Raw genomic sequence first — 24,330 nt, 5'->3', positions numbered from 1 at the left:
CCTAAGCACTAATTACTTTCTTTTGTTACCAGCACTTTCAGTGATTCTTGGCTCCTCCTGTATAACTTATTCTTAAAAGTCATACTTCTCAAGAATTTCAATCCTCCAGTCTGATACTAAAAGACTAGCAGATCTGACCTGTTGTAATCTGAAAGCAATATTTTTTTAATGTGTTTTGCTTAAATAATGGTTAAAACCTAGTATTGAAATTTCTTATTTCAACTGACTTATGTATGTGCTAATGATGGATATATAATTTTACATACAGTATAGGACAAATGTATCTGCTAATACAGCAATATATATTACAAAACTTCCAAAATACACAGGTGAATGAACAATCCTTTTCAGGCAAGTTATTCCAACAAACAAGACTTGTGCTTTGTTTTTGTACTCTGACAGGCAGGGCACATAGAGGCTTTAATTCCTAATTCCCTTCTCCATTCCTTGAAATGTTATTTCTGTATCATTATCACTTAACATACTTCTAAAATCCATCTGACAGCTGTCAGTTAAAAGTTATACCAAGTCACATCTTGTTTCAACAGATCGCTGCTGTGCATGTGGTGCTCAGTACAAGTGCAGACATCAAGCAGTAAATGCTCATAATTCTCAGTTTGGGAAGAAAGAGAGGTAAGAAAATCCTCTCTCACAGGATCCACAAAATACAGTGAGCCATAGCCTGCTTCTGTGGGTGTTAGAGAATCATAAAATCACTTGGGTTCAACCTCAGCAGTCTTGCTCAGAACAGCTATGTGATCAGACCAGGAGACCAGGCTGCCGAGGGTTTTATCCTGCAGGTCTTGAAAACCTCCAAGGCTGAAAGCATCACTGAAAGGGGAAAAGCCTGTACTGCTTCCCAAATCCCGTTTCAATGTATATCCATTACCTCTTCCACTTTCTGGCTATATTTTCTTGAGCACTCATGGTTGGTGGGGGGGTTGCCCTCAGATCCTGCTCCCCAGAAGGCATCTCATTCCAGGCTAAATAAGCACAGCTCACTTGGCCTCTTTGCAAGAATTGCTCCATCCCTTGGCCATCTTGGTCGTCTGCTGCAAAAGCTGCTCTTTTTCACCTGTATTTTTGCACTGGGGAAGAAGGGGTGCAAAAAGTGGATGCAGTCTTTAAATGGATTTAACAAAGCACTGAACAGAAGACAACAGAAAATTTTGTCAACCTATTGGCTTCACTACAGCTTAGAAAGCCCTTATTTGTCTTTTTGACTCTCTCTTCTGTCAGGGTACACTGCTGACTTATGCCCTAGTTGCTGTCTTCCAGTGTCCCATGCATCTCTATAGAATTGCTCCCATTTTTCAGCTCCCAGTCTGTGTTGTGGCCAAGGACACTTAGCTGGCACTTAAATCATGTCAGCTTTCCTGAACTCCTTTATCCTTCAAAGCTCCTATGGTACCTTGCCTACCAGTTTCCCAAGCAAGTGAAATCCTCTCTCACAATGTCCAGGGTCTGTAACTCATCTTGCTACAATCAAATCTGACTGTAATATTACAGTTCTCCCTCATTTGTAAATAACAAATTCAGCTGTGCATGATGGCCCTTGGATGGCCCATCTAGTATATACATACCTGTAGCAAGCAGTTACTCCTCACATTTTGCAGAACTATACTTGATTATGTATGTCTTCCTATTTATGGCACTTTCAGCAGATTTTAGGGAAAGTACAGTCTCATGAGAATCAGTTAGTAATCCAGAGACTTTCTTCAGTTGTTTAAAAGAATAGCTTGTAGTTTCTTCATATATTTTTTCCCTCAGACTGGTGACCTGCAGCGTGCTCCCTCCACAGGGTCATGTTTTGTGGACTCTCCTTTGACTTTAACTTACAAACTACACCTTCTCATCATGGCCATCACTACTTCCTTTCTTTCCTTGCTGTCTTTTGTGAAGACTTAGTACTTCTCTGTTAGAGATTTCAAGTTGCATGAGTGGTCCTACCACATCTCAGTTGTTCCCATGATATTGCAGTACTGTGACCAGAGGCAGCTCTTATTCTTCATGCTTGTTTCTCAGGCTGTGTACATCTGTGCTTGAGCAGGCTTCCTTTCTCCAGAACCATTGACACTGCAGAAAATCCCAGTACACTGTCTCATAAAAGCTTCTGCAAGGACTAGATACATTCTAGGCTTCTTTATTTAATATCTGCTGCAACAGCAATATGCTCCTATTGTGTTGCTGTAGTAGAAACACCTTTTTTTAGGATGGCAGAATGTGATTAGTTTTTTATTTGAAGAAAACACAAAGGTTTTTCATTTTCTAGAGTTAGGGCTTTTTTTCAAAACCAGAGTAAAGTGCTCTGCAATAGCTTAGAGAATTCTTTGTGCTCTATTTACTACCCTATTTACTTCATTTCTCTAGGCAGGCCCTTATGAAACACAATTGTCTCTTCCATTCTCTGACTCTGAATCAGTGCTTCTCTCCTCACTGCTTTATTGTAAAGTTTTCCAGAAATGCATCTAGGTGAAAACTTCAGTGGCTTGACAACATCAAGAGATACACTTAAACCTTAGGTCTGATTGTTATACATAAAGATATTAACACAAATCAGTCTTTCCATCCATGCCTTTCCATCTATCATCTCATAATAGAGAAAAGAGTGATACAACAAAATTGCACAGGAGTCTTCAACTCAGATTTCATTATTAATGATGAAGTTAATACTAATGAGAGAGTAAAAAAGGTCAGTCAGTAAGGGACTCAGTATACCCTCAATTATTTGTGGAGTTCCAATTAAAAAAAAAATCTTCTAGTTAAGTTATAGAACACTTATAAACTGAGATATACCTGAAAACAGTCATGAAGGATTTTAAATGCTACTGGCAATTAATTTTTTTAGTTGTATGAACTAGAAACCACTGCTTACTATGCAGTACTATTCCTATACACATCAATATATCTTCATGTAATTCAACTCTTATTATACCACTGAAAAAACAACCAAAACCCCTGTTATGAAAAGAAAATCTCAGCTTTCTCTTCTGTAGGGTTACCTTTCAAGTAGTACAGACATTGTTACATACAGGAAAGCTGCGATATTAATCGCTTTCCCCTGAGTAGCATTTCCCAAGCAAAGAAAGGAAAAGCAACTTTTTAGAGCCAAAAGCAGTGTTACCTCTATAAAAGTAACGGGTGGAGTAGAGTGGGGTGTCAGAGATGAGAATGACATGATAGTGACTTGGTGGGCTTCTGTTAAAAACTAATGAAAGCATTTTTGTTTTCTCTGTATGTATTAGAAAATCTGGCTAAAATTTGGCAGAAGAATGTAGGTTTTTCTATGTGTGGCCCCTAAATTAAAAGCCTTTTAAATTGTGCTTAGAATGCCTTTTACACATCACTGCAAAAATACTACTCTGAGATGCAAAGTTAGTAAGCTCTGCTTTAAGCAATCCTAGAATCACATTCATTTGCAGTAAATTAAAATTTTAATCAGTACTGTGCTATGATCTTCTACCATGATTTTTCTTCTTATAATTCTAAATAACACTATACAGAGTATTCAAGATTATTTTTGTATTTTTAATATTATTTGAAGACAATCTACTTGCATTATGCATTAACCAAACATAAGTCTCTCTCATCACAATAAAGTCTTTAGGAAGTATCTTTAATATATCTTCACAGTATATGAAGACAGACAATTCTTACCAAAAAAGCAACCTGTCAGGGTTCTTGACACCCAGTTCTAGACAGTAAGGTCACTGTCTAGAAATATTAATAAGAAATATTTAAAGTGTTCTCATCCACACTGAGGAAAGCATAATTGGCCAGAAATATTTCTACATTCTTACTTGCCACTTTCAGATATGTGTCTTTTTCCAGGCTGCCTTGTACATCTTAAAATGGCTTTCTTAATAAATAGTTATTGCAATAGCTTTCTTAAGGTATACATTTGGGATGTTAAAAAAGACAAAGAATAAAAGCCTCACTAGAACAGAAACTACAAAAGATAGCACTTTGACTAAAGAAATACATACAATTTTCACATTTAATTGCATTAAGAGGATACTCAGAGCTCATTAAAAAAATCTGCTATAACTGCTCTGTGGCTTGGAGCAGAGACCTCCTCTCGCCTATTCAGCCTCACTAAAAGCACTCTGCAAGGCCATATAGTAGTCCTGAGCTGTAGATATAAGATATTTAAGTGTTTGAAAATAATTTTGCAAACTACACTTTAAGGAGCAGGCTTATGATAAAAATGAAGCCTCAACAAACTTCTACCACAAACAATTTCCACTTGACACAGATTGATATTTCATTCTGGAGCTACACAAAGACAATACAAACAACTGGCAAGTCCTTCAACATCAAGGCAAACAGTTGAGTTTTTATTATTCTTCAAAAAAGCATTAAGATACAATTTACAAGGCTGCAATCCCTTCTTTTCAGAGTTATCCCAAAAAAGGTATAAAGAAAAAACCCATGCACAACGTATTTTAGTATTGTCTTATGCTAAAGTAGTCAAGCTGGTTTGGCTGTCCAGGACAAATCAGAATGTCCTCTGAAACTGACTGAGCTTTAGCATGTACCAAAGTTTGTGATTTGTAGGGCTCTTTACCAACATCTATCATGTTATTTCCTTCTTATTTTTGCAACTCTCCAACCTACAATCTTTCACATTAAATAAATCAATCATTAAAGAGCTTTGTATTTTCTCTGTTCAGAGGACAGCATACACCTATTTGGGATTTTTTGCTTAAAAAAAAAAAAAGTGTTCTGGGACAGAAATTAACAGCACAAAAATCTTGTTCCAAGCACTTTACATAATGTTATAACACTTTTCCATCTGCAAGGAGCAGAAGAAGCTTTACAGGTTCTGACTGTCTCATCAATACCTACTGTGTTTCATTCCAGGTTTTACTATCACACCATCACTGCTAGTAGGAAAAGCATTCTAGTTGAAACAATTTTGATGACTTCTTGATCCACATCTATTGGCTTGGAGTGACAATTTTACCCTATTCCTTTAGCATCTTAATCATGAGACACTTTAAGAATGTTCAGAAGCTATGAAAAACTCCAAGAAGTTTTGATCCTACATGTTGTTTTGGGGTCAATTTACATTTAAAACAAATCAGTATTTTTGAATATCTTAAAGTAAGTACATCATATTGCTTCAAGTGTAAGCTTCTATTTTGTTAATAAATATGATGGTTTTCAGAGAAAGATGGATGAACTGACAGCATCCAAGTCCCACTATTTCACCACAAGAATACATAAATGCTTTAAGGTAAGCTATTTCATTCTGGTTCTAGCATGACCTAACTTCTCCAAATATTTCTAGTTACAATTTTATGTAAATAAAACAGTTTAAGTCAAGTATGGAAAAGATAAATGGCAGTCTTTCCTCTTCCCTACACTCTCCCCAAGTTTGAAGCATGGCTACATTCTTCTATCCCCTAATGACATAAAATTTAGTTCTCTTCCCTGCCCCCACTGAATATTTTACACCTGGTTCAACTGTACACTTCACATGTTTTCAAAAGATGGGGCTTTTCTAACATGGCAGGTGTGTCTGCAAACACAGTAGGAATCAGATATTATCAGGTGTTTGTAGTGCTAGAAAGAAATGTACTATTCTCACCATAACTACTGTCAAAAAGAAGAAATACAATGCAGGACAACTATTATCAAAAAGAAGAAATACAGTAAAGGGAAGTTCCTGAAAAAATCTTGCAAAAATTTTTTATGTAATTTTGACAGGGCATTTTTGTAACTGCCTTCAAAGTTTGTTTTTTATAAATGCCTGAGCATATGAGCTATAACTAGCCAAGGCAAAGACTGGCATTCAAAGTCTGCAGCTACCTACAAAGGTTAGCTTGAATTCAAGATCTTTCCTCAAGTTTATTTACCCAACAGAGAACCAATTTGTGAAGCAAGCTTCCACTGTAATTTCACTGTCAATCTGTCAAACTGAAAACCTTTATGTTGTTTGGATTTCCAAAAACCTTGGGGATGGGAGGAGCACCTCTGTGCAGGAAGAAAAAAAATTTGTACACAAAACTTGCGGTTGCATCTAAGAAACATGTAACACAGTACAGACAGAAAATGATGTCTACAAGCCATGCAAAAAGTTGCTCTTCTTTGAACACTTAAGAGTTATTCACTGTTTTATTATATCATCTTTCCTTATGCTATCTTTCTTCTTCTTAGACATATTTCCAAGGTCACTTTTCAGAGTTTACTTGTGATCCTACAAAACCTGCACATTGCTTTCTAAACTAGAATACGCCATCTACTGGCAATTTAGTAAATTGGAAGTTCATCCATCACTACTTTAAACATTCTTAAAATTTTACCTGTGCTCAATTTAAATGCAAAACTAAAGGAACGAACTCCAGCTAAATCCTTCAGACTGCATTCCAGCACTTGGCATATAAATATTATGAGTATGTTACAAGATATTTAACAACAACTCAGAAAGCGAGTGCTACACAGTAGGTCTGTTCAGCACAACTTTCTGAACCCTGATCAAACTGTTTTTCCTTTTTCTCTGCTGCTATTTTCTTATTTTATGACAGGGAATAAAACATCCCCATCCTCTAATCTGAGGTTTCTAGAAAAAAAAATCAGCTGCAAATTGAATTTAAAGAAAGAACTGTTTAAAATATTTTTAATGGTGTGAGAGTTGAAACATATTCAACTCATATATTTTAAGAGTATAAGACCCATGTTTTAGCAACTCTGTCATAACAGATTAGCTTTTAATGTATACATGTTTCTCAACATTGCAGTGTTACAGTTCAGTAACACAGCTCAACTTCAGCATAAATGTACTTTTCAAAGTAGGTTTCCAAAACTGTTTTTAGGGTCTGGCTACTTTAATGATAGTTTCCACTTCTATAGTTTGTTAAGACAGACTGTTGAGGAAGTCCTTTGATACAGAGAACAGGTGCTTTACACACCTGAACCTGCTGCACGCTGTGACCGCACAGGAAGTGGCAGAGCTCGTAAATGGAGCACTTTAACCCTGGGAGGACAGCACAGCTCAGCAGGTGAAGCTGCCAGTCCAGCCGTGTGCAGGCAGCGAGCCGCAGGAGAGCTTCCTCCGCACCGCCGCCGGCCTCTCCGTTACCTGGAGCCGCATAAACTCCTGTTGCCCTTTCACACTGTCGTTCATGGCTTCGAGAAGATGAACGCCATCGCGCCCTGCAGAGCAGAAGACATGAGACAGAGGATGCCGGCGAGCGGGAGAACCGGGTGAGGATGACGAGAGCCGCCCCCGCGAGGAGCCTGTCGTGATCCAGCCCTCTCTTCCTCCCCTCCCTTTCGCCCCCTCTTCGGCTATAGAAACTATCAAAAGGAATTTGAAGAAATCCATCCCATATAAATAGACACACAGACCGTGGTAGGCTCACCTCTCGGGATATGATGCATCTAGGCAATCCATGTAAATCAACAAGGAAAATAATTTAAATTGCCTTTGTTGCTTAACGCTTCTTATCTTTCTCTGCCTTTCATTATGTGTCAGAATGTGTTCATGACATCATCATCTGTAATTACCGTCTGGCTTTGAAATCCAAAGAAAATAACTTTTCATACTTAAAAATGTTGAGTCAGAAATTATGTTCTATCAGTTGGCCTTTAAAACAGTGATACAAATAAGTGCTAGAATTACAGAATCACAGAATATTCTGAGTTGGAAAGAGACCCACAAGGATCATCAAGTCTGACTCTCAAGTGAATGGCCCATGCAGGGATCAAATCTACAGCCCTGATAATATTAACAGCATGTTCTAACATCCAGAATTTTTTTGGCATTAAGGAGTATCTCATTCAGTTTTCCAGCTTGAGTCTGTGAGGATACATGGCACTTCAAACACCTCATAGTGCAATTTGACATCTTGTCTTACCACAAGAATTAATGTTTTTCCAGAAACAATCTATTCACTCAATCTGCTGATATCTGGATCTGTACATGCTGGTTTTGCCAATACTTATTTTCTAAATCCAGGCATTTTTCAAATAGTTTCGTTAAAAAAAATATTGAGGAAACAGCTGTCTTCCCATTTTTCCTCCTTTTTTTTTTTTTTTTTTTTAATTACTGGTAGAGCAAAAATGAGAGAAAAGGAAGGGGGAAATTTTTTTTTCTGTTATGGAAATTTGCTTAGTGTTTTTACTTGAAGTAAAAAACTTGAAGTAAAGAATTTCCAAGAACTTGAACTATTGTAGTGATACTTTGAAAATGTCTGTGACTTTTTGAAGTATTCAACAAGTGTTTAATTTCTCCCCTGGATCTCTGATGCAGCAGAGATCCAGGGGAGAAATTTACTGGTATACTCCAGGTCCACACAAGATGGCACTAATGCACTGGCAGCAACGGACAGGTGTTACTTTAACGAGACTTCATCAGAGAGAATTACGACTAATGGGTGTTTCACTAATTAATTTGTGAGAATGTAATGTTCTTTCAAAGCAGGTCACCAAAGATACCATTCATCTTCACACACTGAGCCCCTTGAAACCAAGCAAACCATTTTGATCTGTCCAAATCTTTCCTTGAGGAGTGCAGTAGACCTCTGTACTGCAGGTCTGGAAAACCTCTGTGTTACAGAGGTCTGCTTTCTGTAGAGGGGTCAACACGATCGTGCAGCAGATTTCAACAATACAAGAATAGATAAGGGAGAGGTGGAGGGGCAGAACTGTGACTTATTGCTAGGAAAAAGGTACAGGTTTCTGAAGAAAGGATCTAGGATTTAAGAAATAGCACAGAGAATGGAGACTAGTTTCCATAGGGCGTAAGAAGCCACTGTGATTCATGCCTGTGGAAGGGAAGCTGGTTTGAGCTACATCAGACTTCAAACACTGGCAGGAGTCCACCTGCAGTAGGGGCTGCAGCTCTTGCTTCTCTTGGTTGGTACAACTTGTGGCTGCAGACATGAACTGAATTATGTGATTTCACTGATATTGTCAATATTCATGGCACCACATGGCACCACCCACAGGGGATATAGCCTCTCCTGTTCCAATTCGCAGTCTGTCAGGTCATAGTACAGAGACCACAGGAAAAAATCAGACAGCATCATATATTGCATGGTGCTGTTAGATTGTCAGCATTTCTGAAGGCAGGCAGTATTTCTCTAGTCCAGAAAGCAACAGGTATTGCTGACATTATAAAAGACCCATGCGAAATTATGAAGACATTTCATTATAACACAAATCTGGCATCCATTAGAAAGGCAGTCATGTCTCCTTTGTTCTTGTCATATTTTTAAAAATAATTTTTAAATTATAAGGTATATTTTCTCCAGAAACAGCTGGTCCAAAATATAATTGAACCTTGGAAATGTTAAGTGTGATACCTAACAAAAAAAAAGAGTCAACTAAAAATTGAAGTGGTTATAATTTGTGCTGATGCAGATATTAATTAGGTAGTTTATTTGTGATTTATACATGATAAGGAAGAAAGAGGAACACAGAATTAGAACTAAAAGAAATATTTGAAAGAAAGCAAGTATATTTTCTCTTATCTTTACATGTAGTACACTTGGATGCATCAGTTTGAATTTTACCATAATGATTTGGATGTTAAATAATTAATTGTTCTCTTCAATTATATAATCCAGATTGAGTAGGAAACAGCATGCTGGAGATAGTCTATAGAACAAGTACCTGGAAAGTAGGCTATATCTGTATCTGAAAGATTATCTACAAAATAAATTCCAAAATCTATCAATCAAAATAATTAGTTTGAAAGAAACTGAAGAAAGAAATTGAAGATCAATGTCCTGAATTTGTAGAATTTAGCAAGCCAATTTCCTTGTTTTACCACAGTATATTTACTTAAGTATGCTTGAAGTGTACTCCCTGTAAACATAGATGACTGGACATTTTAACCCCATAATAGCTAATCATTTAACTTGTGACAGTAACTTTTTTCTTTTCTTTTAGATTTTAGGGATGAATGTTCAGCAAAACAATCCAGATTTTTAATATTTTACACTAATGAAGAAAGATGATTGCAATTGCAACCTTGTAGATTTTTACTTTTTTTTTTTTTTTTTTTTTTTTTTTTTTTTTTGACTTTCTTGAATACAGGAATTGTGTGAAGGAAAATCCTAGCAGAGCTAAGATAAGCCTGTGGCTTTGACACAGAGTTTTTTGTTTGCTGTAGGGGAAATCACTATGTTATCTGGTCTTCATAGTCAACTTAAAGCATTTATCATAAACTAAAAGCTTCCACTTCATTCTGGGAATGTTTTTGTAGTCATATTTTGTACTTACTGGAAAGAAACTTCACAGCTTGGCTTATGATTATTTTGTCTGGGTAACTTGTGTACACCACATAGCTGTGTAAGTTGCCATTTACAAATGTCATGTTTATTGCTAAACTATTTCAAGCTTATTAAAATATGAGCTTCCTCTAAGTCCTTTATTTGGGCTCCTCCCTGTCTTGAGACCTCTGTGCTTCTCTGTGCTTGTGGAGGTGTCTCTGTTGGGCTGATATCCCCTGGGAAGGGCCTGGAAGCAGCAGGGACAGCAGTTTTGTCTATCTGGAGGTACGTGTGAGAGGTGTGCAGAAGAGTTTTTAGAGCGTAACCTAATATCTACATCCTTCTTTCTGAGGAAGTCATGTTATATGTTTTCGGAAGTTTTGAACACAATTAAACTGATTGCTGTTAAACACCTCCTCATCAATGTACTGTATCAACAGAAAACCTGATGGCTTCCAGGAAGAGATTCTTGTGGTTTCTCAAACACCTCCCGGCTTATGGTCCACAAAACCATTAATTTCATACTGCAGGTGGCAGTATGCATAGGGCGTAGACAGCACAGGGTTTGGGTGTCCTTCCCCTCCTTCAGTACACATCTCTGAGATGTGTATGCTACCACGGATCACAATTTTGTATTTGATTTATATTTTACCCTGTAAATACACTCATTAGTAAACTGTTCTTACAACCGCTCTTTAAGTGGCAGGGAACAGAGCTATTTAAATAAATTGCTTCTTTTTCTCTGGAGAAGCAGGACATAGCTCCTGGAATATATGGCTGTCCTGGATACTGTGTCACCATTTCCAGTCTTTTGACACCAGTCATCCTCCGCATGAGTATCTATCAGTCACGCAAGACATGCGTTTAGAAATGGAATGATTTCACCACGCTAAAATGAAAGGATAAGGCATGGGAAGCATGATCCCGCTTTTGGTTTTGTTTTCTAGAGCTCACTGCTCTCAGGAGAAGAGAAGCTGCCCGCACTCCGCGCTCCGCCGCGGCTGAGGCGCTGGGAACGTGAGGCGCGGAGCGGGCCGGGGGTGTCGGGCGGGGGTTTCGGGCGGGCTCCCGGCAGGGCCGGCCGGGCCGGGCTCGGCTCTAACCCGCTGGTCCGACCGAGGCCTGGCCGAGGTGGGGCGGGACGGGCTGTGCGCAGCTCCGGCGGCCGCGGAGAGAGCCCCGGGCAAGGCGGAGCCGGCCAGCAGCCGGCGGCCGCAGCCTGTGGCGGTGCGCGCCGACCGCGGCCCGCCGTGAGGGGAGCGCGGCGCCCGAGCCTGCCCGGGGCGCGCTCCCTGCCAGCGCTGCTGTCCTTGGGATGCCCGGAGGCAGGCGGCGCTGAGACGGGCGTCTGGGAAATTGGTTGCACAACAGCTGAAAAAAACCCAAAACTCAAACTCCACCACCGCAGTACAGAGCTGGGCAGTAAAAATATATTTATATATACGAGTGTATATATATATATATAATTTTTTCATATATACGAATACCTATCTACCTATCTATACAGCGTATGTGTGTATAAACAACAAAATTAAACAACAAGAACTAAAAGAAACCCAACAAAACACAATGCCACCTGTCCTAGTCTCTTATTTGCTGCTAAAAATTTACATGGAAAATGCAACCCTGTGACCTCAAGGCAAGCGATGAAAAAGCAGAAGCTAATTTCCTGACATTGAAAGGTCACTACATTGAAAGCTGGCTGCTCTGATCTCACAGTACTTTAGAAATGTGTTTCAGTTTCTTTCTGTTGCATTTTTTTTTTTCTTCACAGAGACAATATAATTTGGCCTTTAGTTTTAATAGTTTTAAAAACTCTTAATAATTTTTAAAAGCAGCAAAAATGCCAGTGGAAATTAACATTTATCGGTCTCACCCACCCCCTCAATCTCCTAAGGTAGTTTCAGGTTGTTACAACCTAAATGTTACATTCAGCTATTTTATGGTTTCCACATTCATCTCACACATCAAGTAAAAACATTAACCTTTATCAGTCAGACAAATGATTCCACATTACGTGGTTTTTCTTCCATGACAGATACTGTGAGCAGGCTGTCAAGTGGAAAGAAGAAAACAGTGAAAATTTTTTAGAGTTCTCATTTTACAGTATTTTAACTTCTCTGAGATTTTCAACCATTTTCTGATGTATGTGAAGACAACTTAAGAGAATGAGTTTACACTGAAACATATGTTTACATTTGTATTTTGTGCTGTTGACCTGGTTCTCCCACTACAGTCTACAAGTTAATGTGAGTACATCCTTTTGCTTCTAACACTTGAGGGGGCAGGGGGGGTTCTGTATCCTTAATTGACTTCGAGAATGAAAGAAAATTAAAATTAAAAAAATTAAAAAGACAGTGCTCTCTGTTTTTTGCTAACATAGTACATAGGATTAAGAACTCTTTTTTCACTGCACTGTAGCAAGGCAAGGCCCTTCATTTTGTCCAGATTTTGGGAGGAGAATACTTGTCTTTACAAGAGGAGGGTAGGAAATGCTTTTCCTGTTATTCCTACATTATTCCTATTCCTATGACCTTTATGGACATGAAAAAATTGTGTAGAAAGTTCTAGTTGTTTTTCGCAGCTTTTTGGCATGGCTTGAGATTAATAATCTAGGGACCCTGAGTTTGTGTAGATGGGTGACCACTTGTAATTGGTGTTCCAAGGACTAGTGCTCACACATAGCTTTCATTGGATTACATGTTTCTTAAAATGCCCATGGTATTTTTATGTTCTAATTTTTGCAGCATTTATGTCTTTGGTTATAGTGAACCACAGTTAGCAATACAGAATTTTCCCTGCTGGGGAACTTTCAATAATGGGGGAGTTTCCTAAAGAAGTAGATGTAGTTACATCAACATTTAAGTTGTCACATGAAGTCTTTTGACAAATAGTTTTTTTTTTCCTGTCTTTATCATTTGATTGTGGCAGAAACATGCAGCAGCAGAACCGAGGAGCAATTTGCACAGTGAATATACTTCACTTTTAAAAAACTGCCACAGATGTTGGAAGCTGGCAGGAGGACAGAAGGGGGATTGTGGTAGGTTCTGTAAGAAAAACAGCAAGCAGATAGCTTTAGTAAAGGACTTTGACTGATGTCAAGGTCTCAGACTGACCCAGAGGATTCTTCTGCTTAGGGCAAAACAGGAGAAGGTTCTATAATGGTTATTGGTTTTCTTTTTGCATGTGCACCTGGATTTGATCTGGACCTACATTTTTTTCCCTCTGGAAGTGAAAAATTGAATACAGCAGCAAACTTTCTTAGTCTTGAGGAAATTTGTAAGTAATAGTCATACTTCTTTTCTGAATTGTAAAGCTTGTTTTCCTCTACAGTGGGAGAAATTGTGGGGGAAATGCTTATAAATTGCAGTGGGGAAATGCTAATAAATTTCAGCAATTGCAGGACATAAACATGGGTCTTGGGACTATAAAAGCTAACTTGTTGTCATCTATCTTCCCGGAGTTAATCAGATCATGCCAACGCTTAGTTTTCCTGTCAATAAGGTGGATAGGGGTTGCAGGCAGGAGTATGGGTATCTTTCAGTATCCTGACTGTAGTGCACATACTGCTTGTTTCAAGCAGTGTACTAGTTCAAGCAGTCTGCTTTGTTATGAGCAGTTTACAGCCTCTATTTAAAAAAAAATGGAAAGTATTTTGAGTCAATGTGCTGCAACTCTGATCTTTCTGATAGGAGGAGTGCACAAGACCCTGTCAGTCTCAGCAGCAGGCTTGTCTACAGAATAAGTGTGATTATGGCACATTTGTGTGTTGGGTATACCTCTATCCTGTTTGAAAAGCTTTACTTTGGAGCTTAGTTGGTGGAGCTTGTTACTATAGCAGGGGAATCATGATGGAGGCATTCTGATGCATATGTGCTCAGGGAAGCTCTTGCAGACCCACAGGATTGGGCTGCAATTTTCTAGTGCTTTCAAGAACATCACTTGTGGCTAAGGAATAAGTCTGGTACCTAATCATTTTATTAAGCCTAGGATTTATCAATTAATCAGATCTTCCACCCTGAAAATCTTTGTATTTTTCCTGCACCTGTTTTCAGACCATGCTTACATTGTTAACAGTGCAGTTGATTACTTTCCTTTCTCAGCTCCATATGCATTGCTTGCTGCAAATCAGCTGTTGGGATCAGGCAGCAACAATCTGAGGAAAAGAAGTAGCTTGAATTAAATTATTAGAAGCAGTCTAGTTCCCTTTGGCCACAGCACTGTAAGGGCACATGTATTATATGAATTCAAGACAAAATTATTTTTTCACTATAATCTTAAAGTTGACAATCAGAGAAAGAAAGATGAAACATAAAAATGGTGAAGAATGGCAGTCAAGATAGAATTTCATCATTTAGAAAGTGTTATGAGCATTACAGTTGTCTAATTTCTTATACAGATTCTGAAACTACCACTAGAAAACAGCTAAAGGCAATTCTTCCTTATTTTGGTGGATGTTTGGGGTGCCAAAATTAGAAAAAAAAAATTCCATTTTCTGTATTTATGACTTAAAATACAGACTTACCAAAATCAGTGGGTGTGTGAAGATTAAATGTAAGAGTTGATATTAAGCATTTTAAAATGTTAAAATGTTGTGTCGCACTGTAAAACGTATGTCAGAAAAAAAGGGAAAAACTTCTGACAGAAAAATGAAATTACTTTTGTACTTAGAGGTAAAGCAGCATAAATTCAAGGCAATTGATTCTGCTTGTAGATTAACTGGCTTTGTCACTGTTTTACAAAGGCACTATTGTGTGAGTGGTTGATTCATAGTTGTTATTGCATAAATATGAGTTATGAGATGAACTACTGCATGAATTGTTTTCACAATATATGTAACTTTGTGATCTTTCTAGTATGTACTGTGGGACCAGGGTAAAAAAGCAGGGTGTATTCACAGTATGTTAAAATAAAGCAAACAGGTGGGGAAGAACTAAAGTTCTATTTCTTGCACTGACTGAGTGTAGAAAACTCTTTCATTCTCCTAATGGGAGCAACATTTCCTGCTATAGTTAGGGGTACAACTGGGTATTTGTGAGTACTTATTCATTAATCAACAGATAATGATAAAGCATCTATTTAGCCATAGTCAAGAACAGATATTTAAAGCAAATAAAGTAAGATGTTTTTCCTGGAAACAGCCATGCAGAAGATTTCTGCCTGATTTTCTACTGGGTGAAGTTTTGTCCTGTTTTTAAATAGGGTGGAATTCAGCGTCTCCTGTCAGTTCTCTGTGTGGATTGACTATAAAGTGTATTTGATAGTGCAGCTCAGAAAATGAGTATGTATTTATATTTATCTATTTTTTATCATTTTAGGTTCCATCTACATCATGGGAAGGTCTTTGTTTCTGTATGTATTTTTATTCTACTGGCATTTCCTAAATGGTAAGAAGACATAAAATTCAGGAGAACTGTTTTAGTATGTTTTCTTTCCATGTATAAGCATAGAAATATTAATTTCTCCAGTTTTCCTTCAGCTGCTAGCATTTGAGCTTTTTTCCTTAATGTTTTAAGAGAAAAGGTCTAAGCTTTACATTAGTGGCTTTATATTAAACTAGATGCCTGTATTTTGATATGGGCCCAGGGTAAAGTCCCCGTCAGTGGTCTAGCAGAGGCACCATTTCAAACAAGGTACCATTACACCAAAGGTTTTCTAGGCTCTATCAAAACTGGGAAATGTTGTGTATTCTTTAACATTGTGGGTAAAAAACAATTGGCATTTACATAAACAGGATATTCCCATTGAAGGCACTAATACTTACCTGTTACAAGAGCAGAGTTCTCAAAGCAACAGCTGAGGGGCTGTGCATATACAGCTCACAGTTTTCAGTACAGCATCACACTGTGTGTGCACAAAGCAGGTGTCTGCAGATATGAGCACCCATTGTGTGTGTATACAGCTTGTCACACACTTGGACAACTACAGACCAAAATGTTTAACTTTTCAGAACAGAGCAGATACTTTGGTCCTTAAAATTTCCTATGGATATGGTAAGACATGACTTCAAAGATTAGGTGTATTATTGAAAAATTAAGTTTTCTTCCAAATTTTGTTTTTCAGCTTTATTCACTGTTGAAGCTCCTCAGTCACTCTGCATTGTGGAACGTGGGAACAATGTAACCATGGAATGCACATTTCCAGTGAATGGGAAATTAGAGTTTAGAGATTTAAGTGTCAGCTGGGAAAAGAAAGATGAGTTGAAGCAGGTTTATGTACTTCACAAAGGAGAGGAAGACTTCAAAAGTCAGCACATTGACTTTAGGGGAAGAATAAAATTGTTGAAAGAGAATCTGAACTTGGGACAGTCTCTCCTTCAGATCACTGATGTGAAGCTCAGAGATGCAGGAGTTTACCGCTGTGTTATTGCCTATGGGGGAGCTGACTACAAGACAATCCATCTGAAAGTTAAAGGTGTGTGTGCTACTACCAGAGGTTCAATACTCTGATACTCTTAGAAGATTTCAAAGGAGATCGTGAAGTAAAACATATCTGTATCAGCAGTTAAAGAAACCTCATTGGAGACAGGAGCTATCCAATGGTGCTTGCGCAGCTGTGTAACTTGGCACTTCTGTTTAGGTTGAATCTGTGTTCTGTCCTTTAAATCCCCTATGACATGTAAGGACTCAGGCTGCAAAATCACATAGAGAGTACAAAGACCATAAAGCCGAGTGAGCTTTCTAAACCACATCAAAATTGTAATAAATCCTGTACCTCCAGTTACAGACTCAATAGTGTTACTTACTTTTCCTGTTAAAATCCAAGCTGAAACTTGACCCTGGGGGCTGGGGAAAAAGAAAAGGTGTCTTTCGTTTAATACAGGCTGTGTTTTTAGCTTCCTATTGGTAATGATTTTTTTTTTCCCCAATTGTTTAGCTCCTTACAGAATTATAAACCAAGGAATGGTGAGCACAGGACGCAATGAATGGAAGCTGACATGCCAGTCAGAAGGATATCCAAAAGCTGAAGTGATATGGCAGAATAGAAACTACGAAGATTTGACTGATAAGGCAAACACAAGGTTTGAAACTGCAAGTGACCAGTTGTACCGTGTGACAAGTACCCTTACAATCAAAAGTGGAATTGATGAGATTTTTTACTGTATATTCTGGAATAAAGAGCTGCAAGAAAATACAACTGCCATTCTACAAATAGCAGGTAACACTTCTAAATTTCATTTATGGTAATACACTTCAAGGCACTTCAAGGTGCTAATGTAATTTTGTCCCAGTCAAATCAGCTGTGATTTGTTTCTCTTTCCAAATTTTGAAGAGGCTAGAAAGAAAGACATACCTGTGTCATTAAGTTTTGTTATTAATGCATACTTTCACTATACTAACACGTTCATCATGCATGTATGGTCAGAATTTAAAGACTGGAATTTTGTGTGACCTGCAGGTATATGGAAATTGAGTTTAAATGTTTAAAAAGTTCTATTATTTGGAAGACATGCAACTCAGCACCTGGAAAGTAAAACCTTCCATCTTCCAAGAATATTCTATTTTGTTGATGATTACTGTCACATAAACTTGAACAATATAGTCTTTTCCTGCCACTACAGCTTTTGCTTTGAGCACATTTAAATCAAAGTAATTGTACACAGATTTTTTCCCTCATAAAGTCAGAACTGAAGAAAAACTCATAAATGCACAAGACTAATACAATTCCTAATTAAACCTTTTAACTAGGCAGCTCCTCTGCTGCTTTTGCTTTTGATTATTCTTTTCTGCATTGTAGCCTGATATGTTTCCAACCAAACTGGAGACCCAATCCAACTCAAAAATAGTATTTCTCTTTGTCACACTGTTACTTAGTGAGGTCATTTACCTTGTCCAGTTCACCACCTAGTTTTAAAAACAACTGTGCAGTCACACTTTTTGACAAGACAAGGGTTTGAAACAGGCAGGTTTAGAGTGAGAAAGCCAAGTAATTCTTTCGATGGGCAAGTTTGATTTTAACAAGAAAAATATCTGGGATTCAAGAACACCATTTACCCTTTGCATTTAGAGCAATCATTACCAGATGAAAGGAACTCTGTCCTCTTTCTCAATTACCTTTTTCCTGTAATACTGATGAGAAACTAAGCCAGATGTAACACTTTGACAAACAGAATTCTGATGTGATCAAAGGCTCTATCACATAGAATGCAGAGAACAAAGACAAATATAAATATGTTATATCTTTCCCCACCCTTATTTGAAAATAAGTGTTATGTGCACCATTAACACCTGTCCTTAGACACAATCTATTATGTTACCATGTCTTAATGGCTCATAACAAAAATAATACAGTGAAAAAGAAAGGCAAAAGGAGGATCTTATGCAATTATGTAATGTCTTATCCCCCACCTGTTTTTCTTGAAGATTCAACGGATGGCATTCTCCAGACTGAGAGCAGACGCTTTGTTGGAGCAACTCTCATTGCTACTGCTTTCGTTGGATCAGTGCTTGTATTTCTGCTCTGCATAAGAAAAGGTACGCAAATTATTTATTTTAGAATATCTCAGTTATTATCAATCTTCTCTGTTAATTCATGCTTGCTGAGTGGAATGAGACAGTTTTTTGCCACAGTTTATTTCTCTTTTTTTGCTTGACTTGCAACTAGCAAGTTGACAGAGTGAAACATGTTATCAACCCTTCACAAGCCCCATTTACCCATGCATGTCTGTTAATCTTTCTTATATGTAAGGATGTAAGCAGTAAGATTAGTGTCTAACCTATTGCAACATCAAAGCACTTATTTTTTACCTACTGGAAATTGGAAGTTCCTGTTCTGTGTCCTCTCTTTTGACTGGGGACCAGAATGGTGGTAGCAGACAGGATACTGGAAGTTTTTAGTGGTTCTTTTTCTGCATTCTCTGAAAAATTTTACTGAACTGTAAGAGCACCTGTTTTTTAAAGCAAATATTTAATTGATTTCCTTACTAAGTTTTGAGTGAACTTTCTCAGTTCACTCAATTAATTAATACTTTTAGCATCACAGTATGTTGAAAAGCTAAAGCATTGGCAATAATTTGTTTTCACTTGCTAGTTAACAAAATAAAAACTTGAAGAGATAATCTGTAGGTTATCTGAGTATGAAAAGACTATATCTAGTACCCAAAATAAAGGAAAAAAATGTTTTTAACTTGTTACTTAAACTAAAAGAAATACTGTTAATTTCTTTTTCTTTCATAGGTTGGGTGGGGGAGAGGGGCAGCTATGGAAACATCCTGAGAGAAGTACTCATAAGCTTAACAGGCTTGAAGGTGATTCTAACAGGCTGCAAGAGAACTGTAGATAATCCTGCAAGTATAAGAATATACTTGCCCTAAGAAGATAATAGGAGTAGGAGGAGAACATGAAAGTGGAAGAAGGGACAGCAAAATCCTTGACTGCTCAAAAGAATCCCTCTGGGGATTTCATTGAAGGTCAGAAGTTTCCTAGGTTGCCTGAGTAATATTTATTGTTTGTGTGTGTATGTGATAATGCACATCACATTAGCTTTCATATCTATCTATATATACACACATACACATGTGAGTGTGTGTGTTTGATAAACCATAAGTTGATTCAAAAGCTAAACTAGTGAATAGATTTTTATCTTAAACCCTAAGCTGTCCTGGGTTACCAGAAAAGAGACTTTTTCAGAACAGAATCTTCCCAGAATGTGAGCATTTTTTCTCTCAGAAAGTGCTGAGATGATCCCCTGTTCCCTGTTTTCTGATATGTTAAAATTCTGTGTGAAAAGAAGCAATGGGAAACCACTTGAACAAGTATTTTCCAGTGATGTTAGTGTATATTATCAATGGAGTTCTGGCTTAGAAACAAGAAAAGGAAGTTGGAAAGGAAACAAACAGACTGGGAGCACTAAAGAATTTATTTTGAAGTTTTTGAAGAAATTTAGTGTTTTGAGAACAAATGATTACAATATGCAATGTGTACCACTCTCACCAATGTGTTTAGGCTTCTCATTAGGTCTAAAGCCAAGTATTCTGGGTGTTTTTTAAAAATTTTTTTCTCTTTGTTGTCTTTCAGCTAGAGCAAATAAGGGCAACAGAACATCTATGGCGAGTCCATCAACAGCAAGTATGTACATATGACATAAATCTAGCAGAGTGTGATTCTTGTGGAAGTAATTGCTTGAAAATTAATTTTGTAGTGGTGACAACCAAATGGAGATTTAAATTCCATTTTGATTTTGCTTTCCACATTTCATTTACATAACAACTATAAATTACAATTGAAGAATAGCTTTTCATGACTGTGTCATCCTTTTGAAAGGAAAATGTTAAAGAAATGCATACTTGTTCCAGGAACTGATGCACTCCTGGTAAGCACAAGAAAAAGACAGAGCAGTATGCTGTGTTTTAGAAAATCTGCAATAGGATGGAACAGGCTCCCTGGAACATAATACCTCAGAATGGCATCACATCCTGATGTGCAAACATTTTGCTGCAATTTGAACTGCACTGGCAAATTCCTCTGTTTTCTCCAGTATCATAGCATGCATTTGAGATGCTTTGTCACAACATTTATGACAGAGTGTTTGGCCCTTTTGAGAGAAACTCAGGGAAACTTTAATTTCTGTGTTGTGATATTGATGCTATTTACTATGAGGAAAGCTCAGTGGAAGGCTAGGATCACCATGACAGGTGGTATTGAAGGAAATTAAGAAAAGAGCAAAGAGACTTAATATTTACAGCAGGAGAGAAAAATTAAAATCCTTTTGCTGCCTCTGAAGATGGTTACTGGCTGACTTATTTTTAATGTGTTATATGGGTATTTGGAGACCACCACAAATTAAATTGCTGTGTGAAAATTAGTTCATGCTGGCCATTGGGTTTTTTCCTAAGAACAACTCTCTTGAGAATACTTACCCAAACAGACACAGCATTTGGTGTTAATCTCATCTCTTGCTCTGCATTCAAGTCACTCTAGATCCTGAGCAGACTGAGGTAGCAGCTTCTAATACAAATTTATCACTATAGGAAAAGTTTACGCTATCCTCAGTGCTGCGTGTATATATGTCCTTTGCTTACAGAGCTGTCAAAAGATAAGGATACACATGACTACGGAGATGCTTCTTCTGAAGATAGAGAGCTGAAATGTAAGTATAAATGACAAAGGAAAAATTGGTAGTCAATTGTACACAGCATAAACCATCCCTGGTCACTGGAGCATTGATTCAAGGCTGGTTTATAGACTCTTGTTTCAACAGACAGAGCCTTCAAGAGCTAATACAGCCTCCCTCCCATTCTGTGTCGTACAAACTCACCATCATAACTCATTGTGTACTGTTTATTACATCAGATAATGAATCTGGTTTTTAAAATAGAAAGTAAAGATATACAGAGGAAAATGTGATGTGGAGATATATAAAAATCCAAACCAGTTGCTTTTTACATCTTCTACTTTTACTATAGAAATAATTGTTCATGCATATCTGTAAGGGTGGTGATGGCAATGAGGGAGGGGACAGGAACCTGTCACAGCCACTTGACCAGGTCTCAAGCTGTGTGATTCTGTCTCAACAAAGCAAGAAAATACATGATTAAATATCTCAAATCTATGAAACATTCTATGGTGTAGAACAGAAGGGTGAAATTACTGAAGTTTGCACTTGCATTAATTGCATCCCAAATTCCTCCCTGGTACACTTTACTACAGTAAACTTACAGGTAAGCCTGCTGGTCCTGCAGGTGTTGATCACCAAGCCAAAAAGTTAGGACCTGGGCATATACCACTGGGAATACAGACAGAGGGAGCACTAAATGTACTTGAAATTATTTTAAAATGTTTTAAAAGAAAGGGGGACCTAAGCAACAGCAATCTCACTGTATTTGCTATAGAGCTCTTCCCAACAGTATGTTTGAACTACCACTTTTATTTCCTACCATGATCTTTTTCCTGTTTAATCTGTTAATTAATTTAATTTTAGATCTTTAATTTTGATGATCAAGGAAACTTTTTGGTACATTCAAACTCTAGGAAAGGGGTGCAAAGCTATGAAGTGTTCTGTGCCTTCATAATTTTGTAATTTGATAATTTTTTCATATAATTCTTCCTGTTACAGATATGCATATTGAGAAGACCTAGAGAGACCAGGGGAAGACTTTTTCCCTCTATTGTGAAGATTTGACAGCTCAGATGTTCTGTGTTCAATCTATTGAAGGGGATATTAATTTTTGGTATTTATTTTGCGATGGCAATCTTCTATATTGTTGTAATATAGGAAAAAATGTAATGAAGTTAAAATAATTATTATAGAATAAAAAATTATTGAATGCAAGAGTCCATATATGTGACTAGATATTGAGGTATTTATTTAAATATCAAACTTTCTACCTTCTCAGGTTTAGGCAAATGTGTATTTCAAAGATTTCATTTAATTGAGTGTACCTTTCAGGTAAAGCATTTTAGTTCTATGACCATCGTGCATTTCATAGCTCTTGATAGGTCATCTTCTGAAACTTCTTTTCTTACTTCTTCACCGAACTCTCAATTTCCTGCACATAAATGGTTTTCCATAGTTTAAGGAATATTTTAAATAGGTGATCCTTATAAAAGGTGCAACAAGACAAGTTGCCATACATGCAGGACATTTTCCATCCTTAAAATGCTAGATGCTCACAGCTAAGCCTGAAAAAAGATGACTTGAAGCTCTTGGCAACTATGGTTTGGAAATTAAATAATACTAAGCTTTTTGATATCTTTCTTTATAAAGCATTTTGGGCATTTAATTTCCTCATTATATTGCTGGCACTACTGGGTTGCTGCTCACTATCTTCTGATTTTGCAGTCTGTGGATAATACAATTATTTTGACATTTAGGAAAAACAGTCCTTGCTTTAGATGACCATTTTGTTTTCTTGGGAATGGAAAAAGGAAAATCTACTTACTTCTAGGACATTAAATACATGCACATGTGATTACACAGAAATGTTGAAGAAACCTGTTCCTGGATCCTATTTAACAAGTTATTGTTATGCTACATTTTGCTAAATGCATAGCTTTTTTGGGGGATCATACACAGGTGAAAAAAGATTATTGCAATGGTATTCACAATTGTATTTTAAAAATATAACACATTTTGTTTTTCTTGTGGTTTTTTCCTGCTTTCCTTAACCTGTCAGCAAGTAGTGTAAGCTCTATTTGCATATTTCTGAGAAAAAACAGTATTAAAGATTTAGGTGTAGGAGAGAGTCTACAGCCATGACCTCCCTCTAATGTCTCCCACAAAGAACAGATGGCAGAAAACTGGAATCTCATTGGACTCAGGTTTTATTTTTCATTAGAAAGGAAATAATTTATTGTGCAGTCCCAAGAAGTTGACACAGAAATTGACACAGTCCATGTAAGGTTGTGTTTAATAATCTCAGAAAGCTGTTCAATGTAGTAGAATCATAATGGGGTTGGCCAACCACAGTTATGTAAAATAGTTACTACAGTAATTTCCCTGATTCATTGCAGACCTTGTGTATTCTTGTGATAAATGAATATGATTTATGCTAAAAATTGTAACTATATAGATATTTTAGAAAATACTTGTTAAAAAGTAATAGAGGAAAACGACATGTAATTAGTGTCATGAAACAGATGTTCTCAGATGTTCATGAGAAAATAGGATGCAGGATGTAGTTTGAGATAAGTAAAATCCCAAAATGGAACGGGCCTCAGATACTTAAAGAGTCAGCTTTGAAACGGACAAAATTGGGATGATTCCAGGTATCTATGAAATAATAAGGCTTATTTTTGGAATATAATTCTGGCTTTATAACACAAGACATGGGGTGCATGTGCAGCCTGTGGGGTTGTTCAAAGGACAGTGAGGACAATGAGAAGCCTTCGTCGGAAGCGACCACCGAAAAGGCAAGAAGACCCTTAGGAACAGGTATATAGCATGTGCTATGCCGTGTAGTGACATAGATGTTGAGAATAGAAAATAGGAGGAGATTTACAGATAATATCTAAGAACATGTATTAGCATACACCATATAAGAAATGGGATTTCTTTTGTCTTTGTGCATAAGGCAGGGTGACAAAAACCCTCCCTGTACCCTGATCTATCTGTTTTTATTATGATCTATCAAAACCACTGCCAAATTTCTTTTTGTATCTGTTTGATT

General features: G+C 37.3%; 1 protein-coding gene across 9 annotated transcripts; it reads left to right on the top strand.

Moving 5' to 3' along the window:
- The first annotated feature begins 264 nt into the window (after positions 1-264).
- Positions 265-22,500, top strand: CD274 (CD274 molecule). Of its 9 annotated transcripts, XM_085566725.1 has the most exons (11): positions 270-11,240; positions 12,262-12,472; positions 13,155-13,263; positions 13,456-13,502; positions 15,542-15,610; positions 16,287-16,637; positions 17,100-17,381; positions 18,587-18,697; positions 20,240-20,290; positions 21,246-21,311; positions 22,278-22,500. In XM_085566725.1, the coding sequence occupies exons 3-11, from the start codon at positions 13,226-13,228 to the stop codon at positions 22,298-22,300; spliced, it is 1,038 nt and encodes a 345-aa protein (XP_085422851.1). In that variant the 5' UTR covers positions 270-11,240; positions 12,262-12,472; positions 13,155-13,225; the 3' UTR covers positions 22,301-22,500. The 9 variants fall into 9 exon arrangements, 6 of the variants coding, with proteins under 6 accessions (XP_085422849.1, XP_085422847.1, XP_085422851.1 ...); XM_085566726.1 differs by lacking the exon at positions 13,155-13,263; XM_085566724.1 differs by having other exon boundaries at positions 12,262-13,263.
- Positions 22,501-24,330: the final 1,830 nt, after the last annotated feature.

The sequence above is a fragment of the Lonchura striata genome, chromosome Z, assembly GCF_050655825.1.
Source record: "Lonchura striata isolate lonStrDom1 chromosome Z, ASM5065582v1, whole genome shotgun sequence".
Taxonomy (NCBI): Eukaryota; Metazoa; Chordata; class Aves; order Passeriformes; family Estrildidae; genus Lonchura; species Lonchura striata.
Note: the sequence above shows the minus strand (reverse complement) of the source record. Positions and strands in the feature narration are given on the sequence as shown.

Coding starts and splice junctions, on each gene's coding strand:
- CD274 (XM_085566721.1), top strand. CDS start 13,385: ATGGTTATTGGTTTTCTTTTTGCATGTGCACCTGGATTTGATCTGGAC. Junction 15,611..16,286: donor CTACTGGCATTTCCTAAATG/GTAAGAAGACAT, acceptor TTTGTTTTTCAG/CTTTATTCACTGTTGAAGCT. Junction 20,291..21,245: donor GGCGAGTCCATCAACAGCAA/GTATGTACATAT, acceptor CTTTGCTTACAG/AGCTGTCAAAAGATAAGGAT.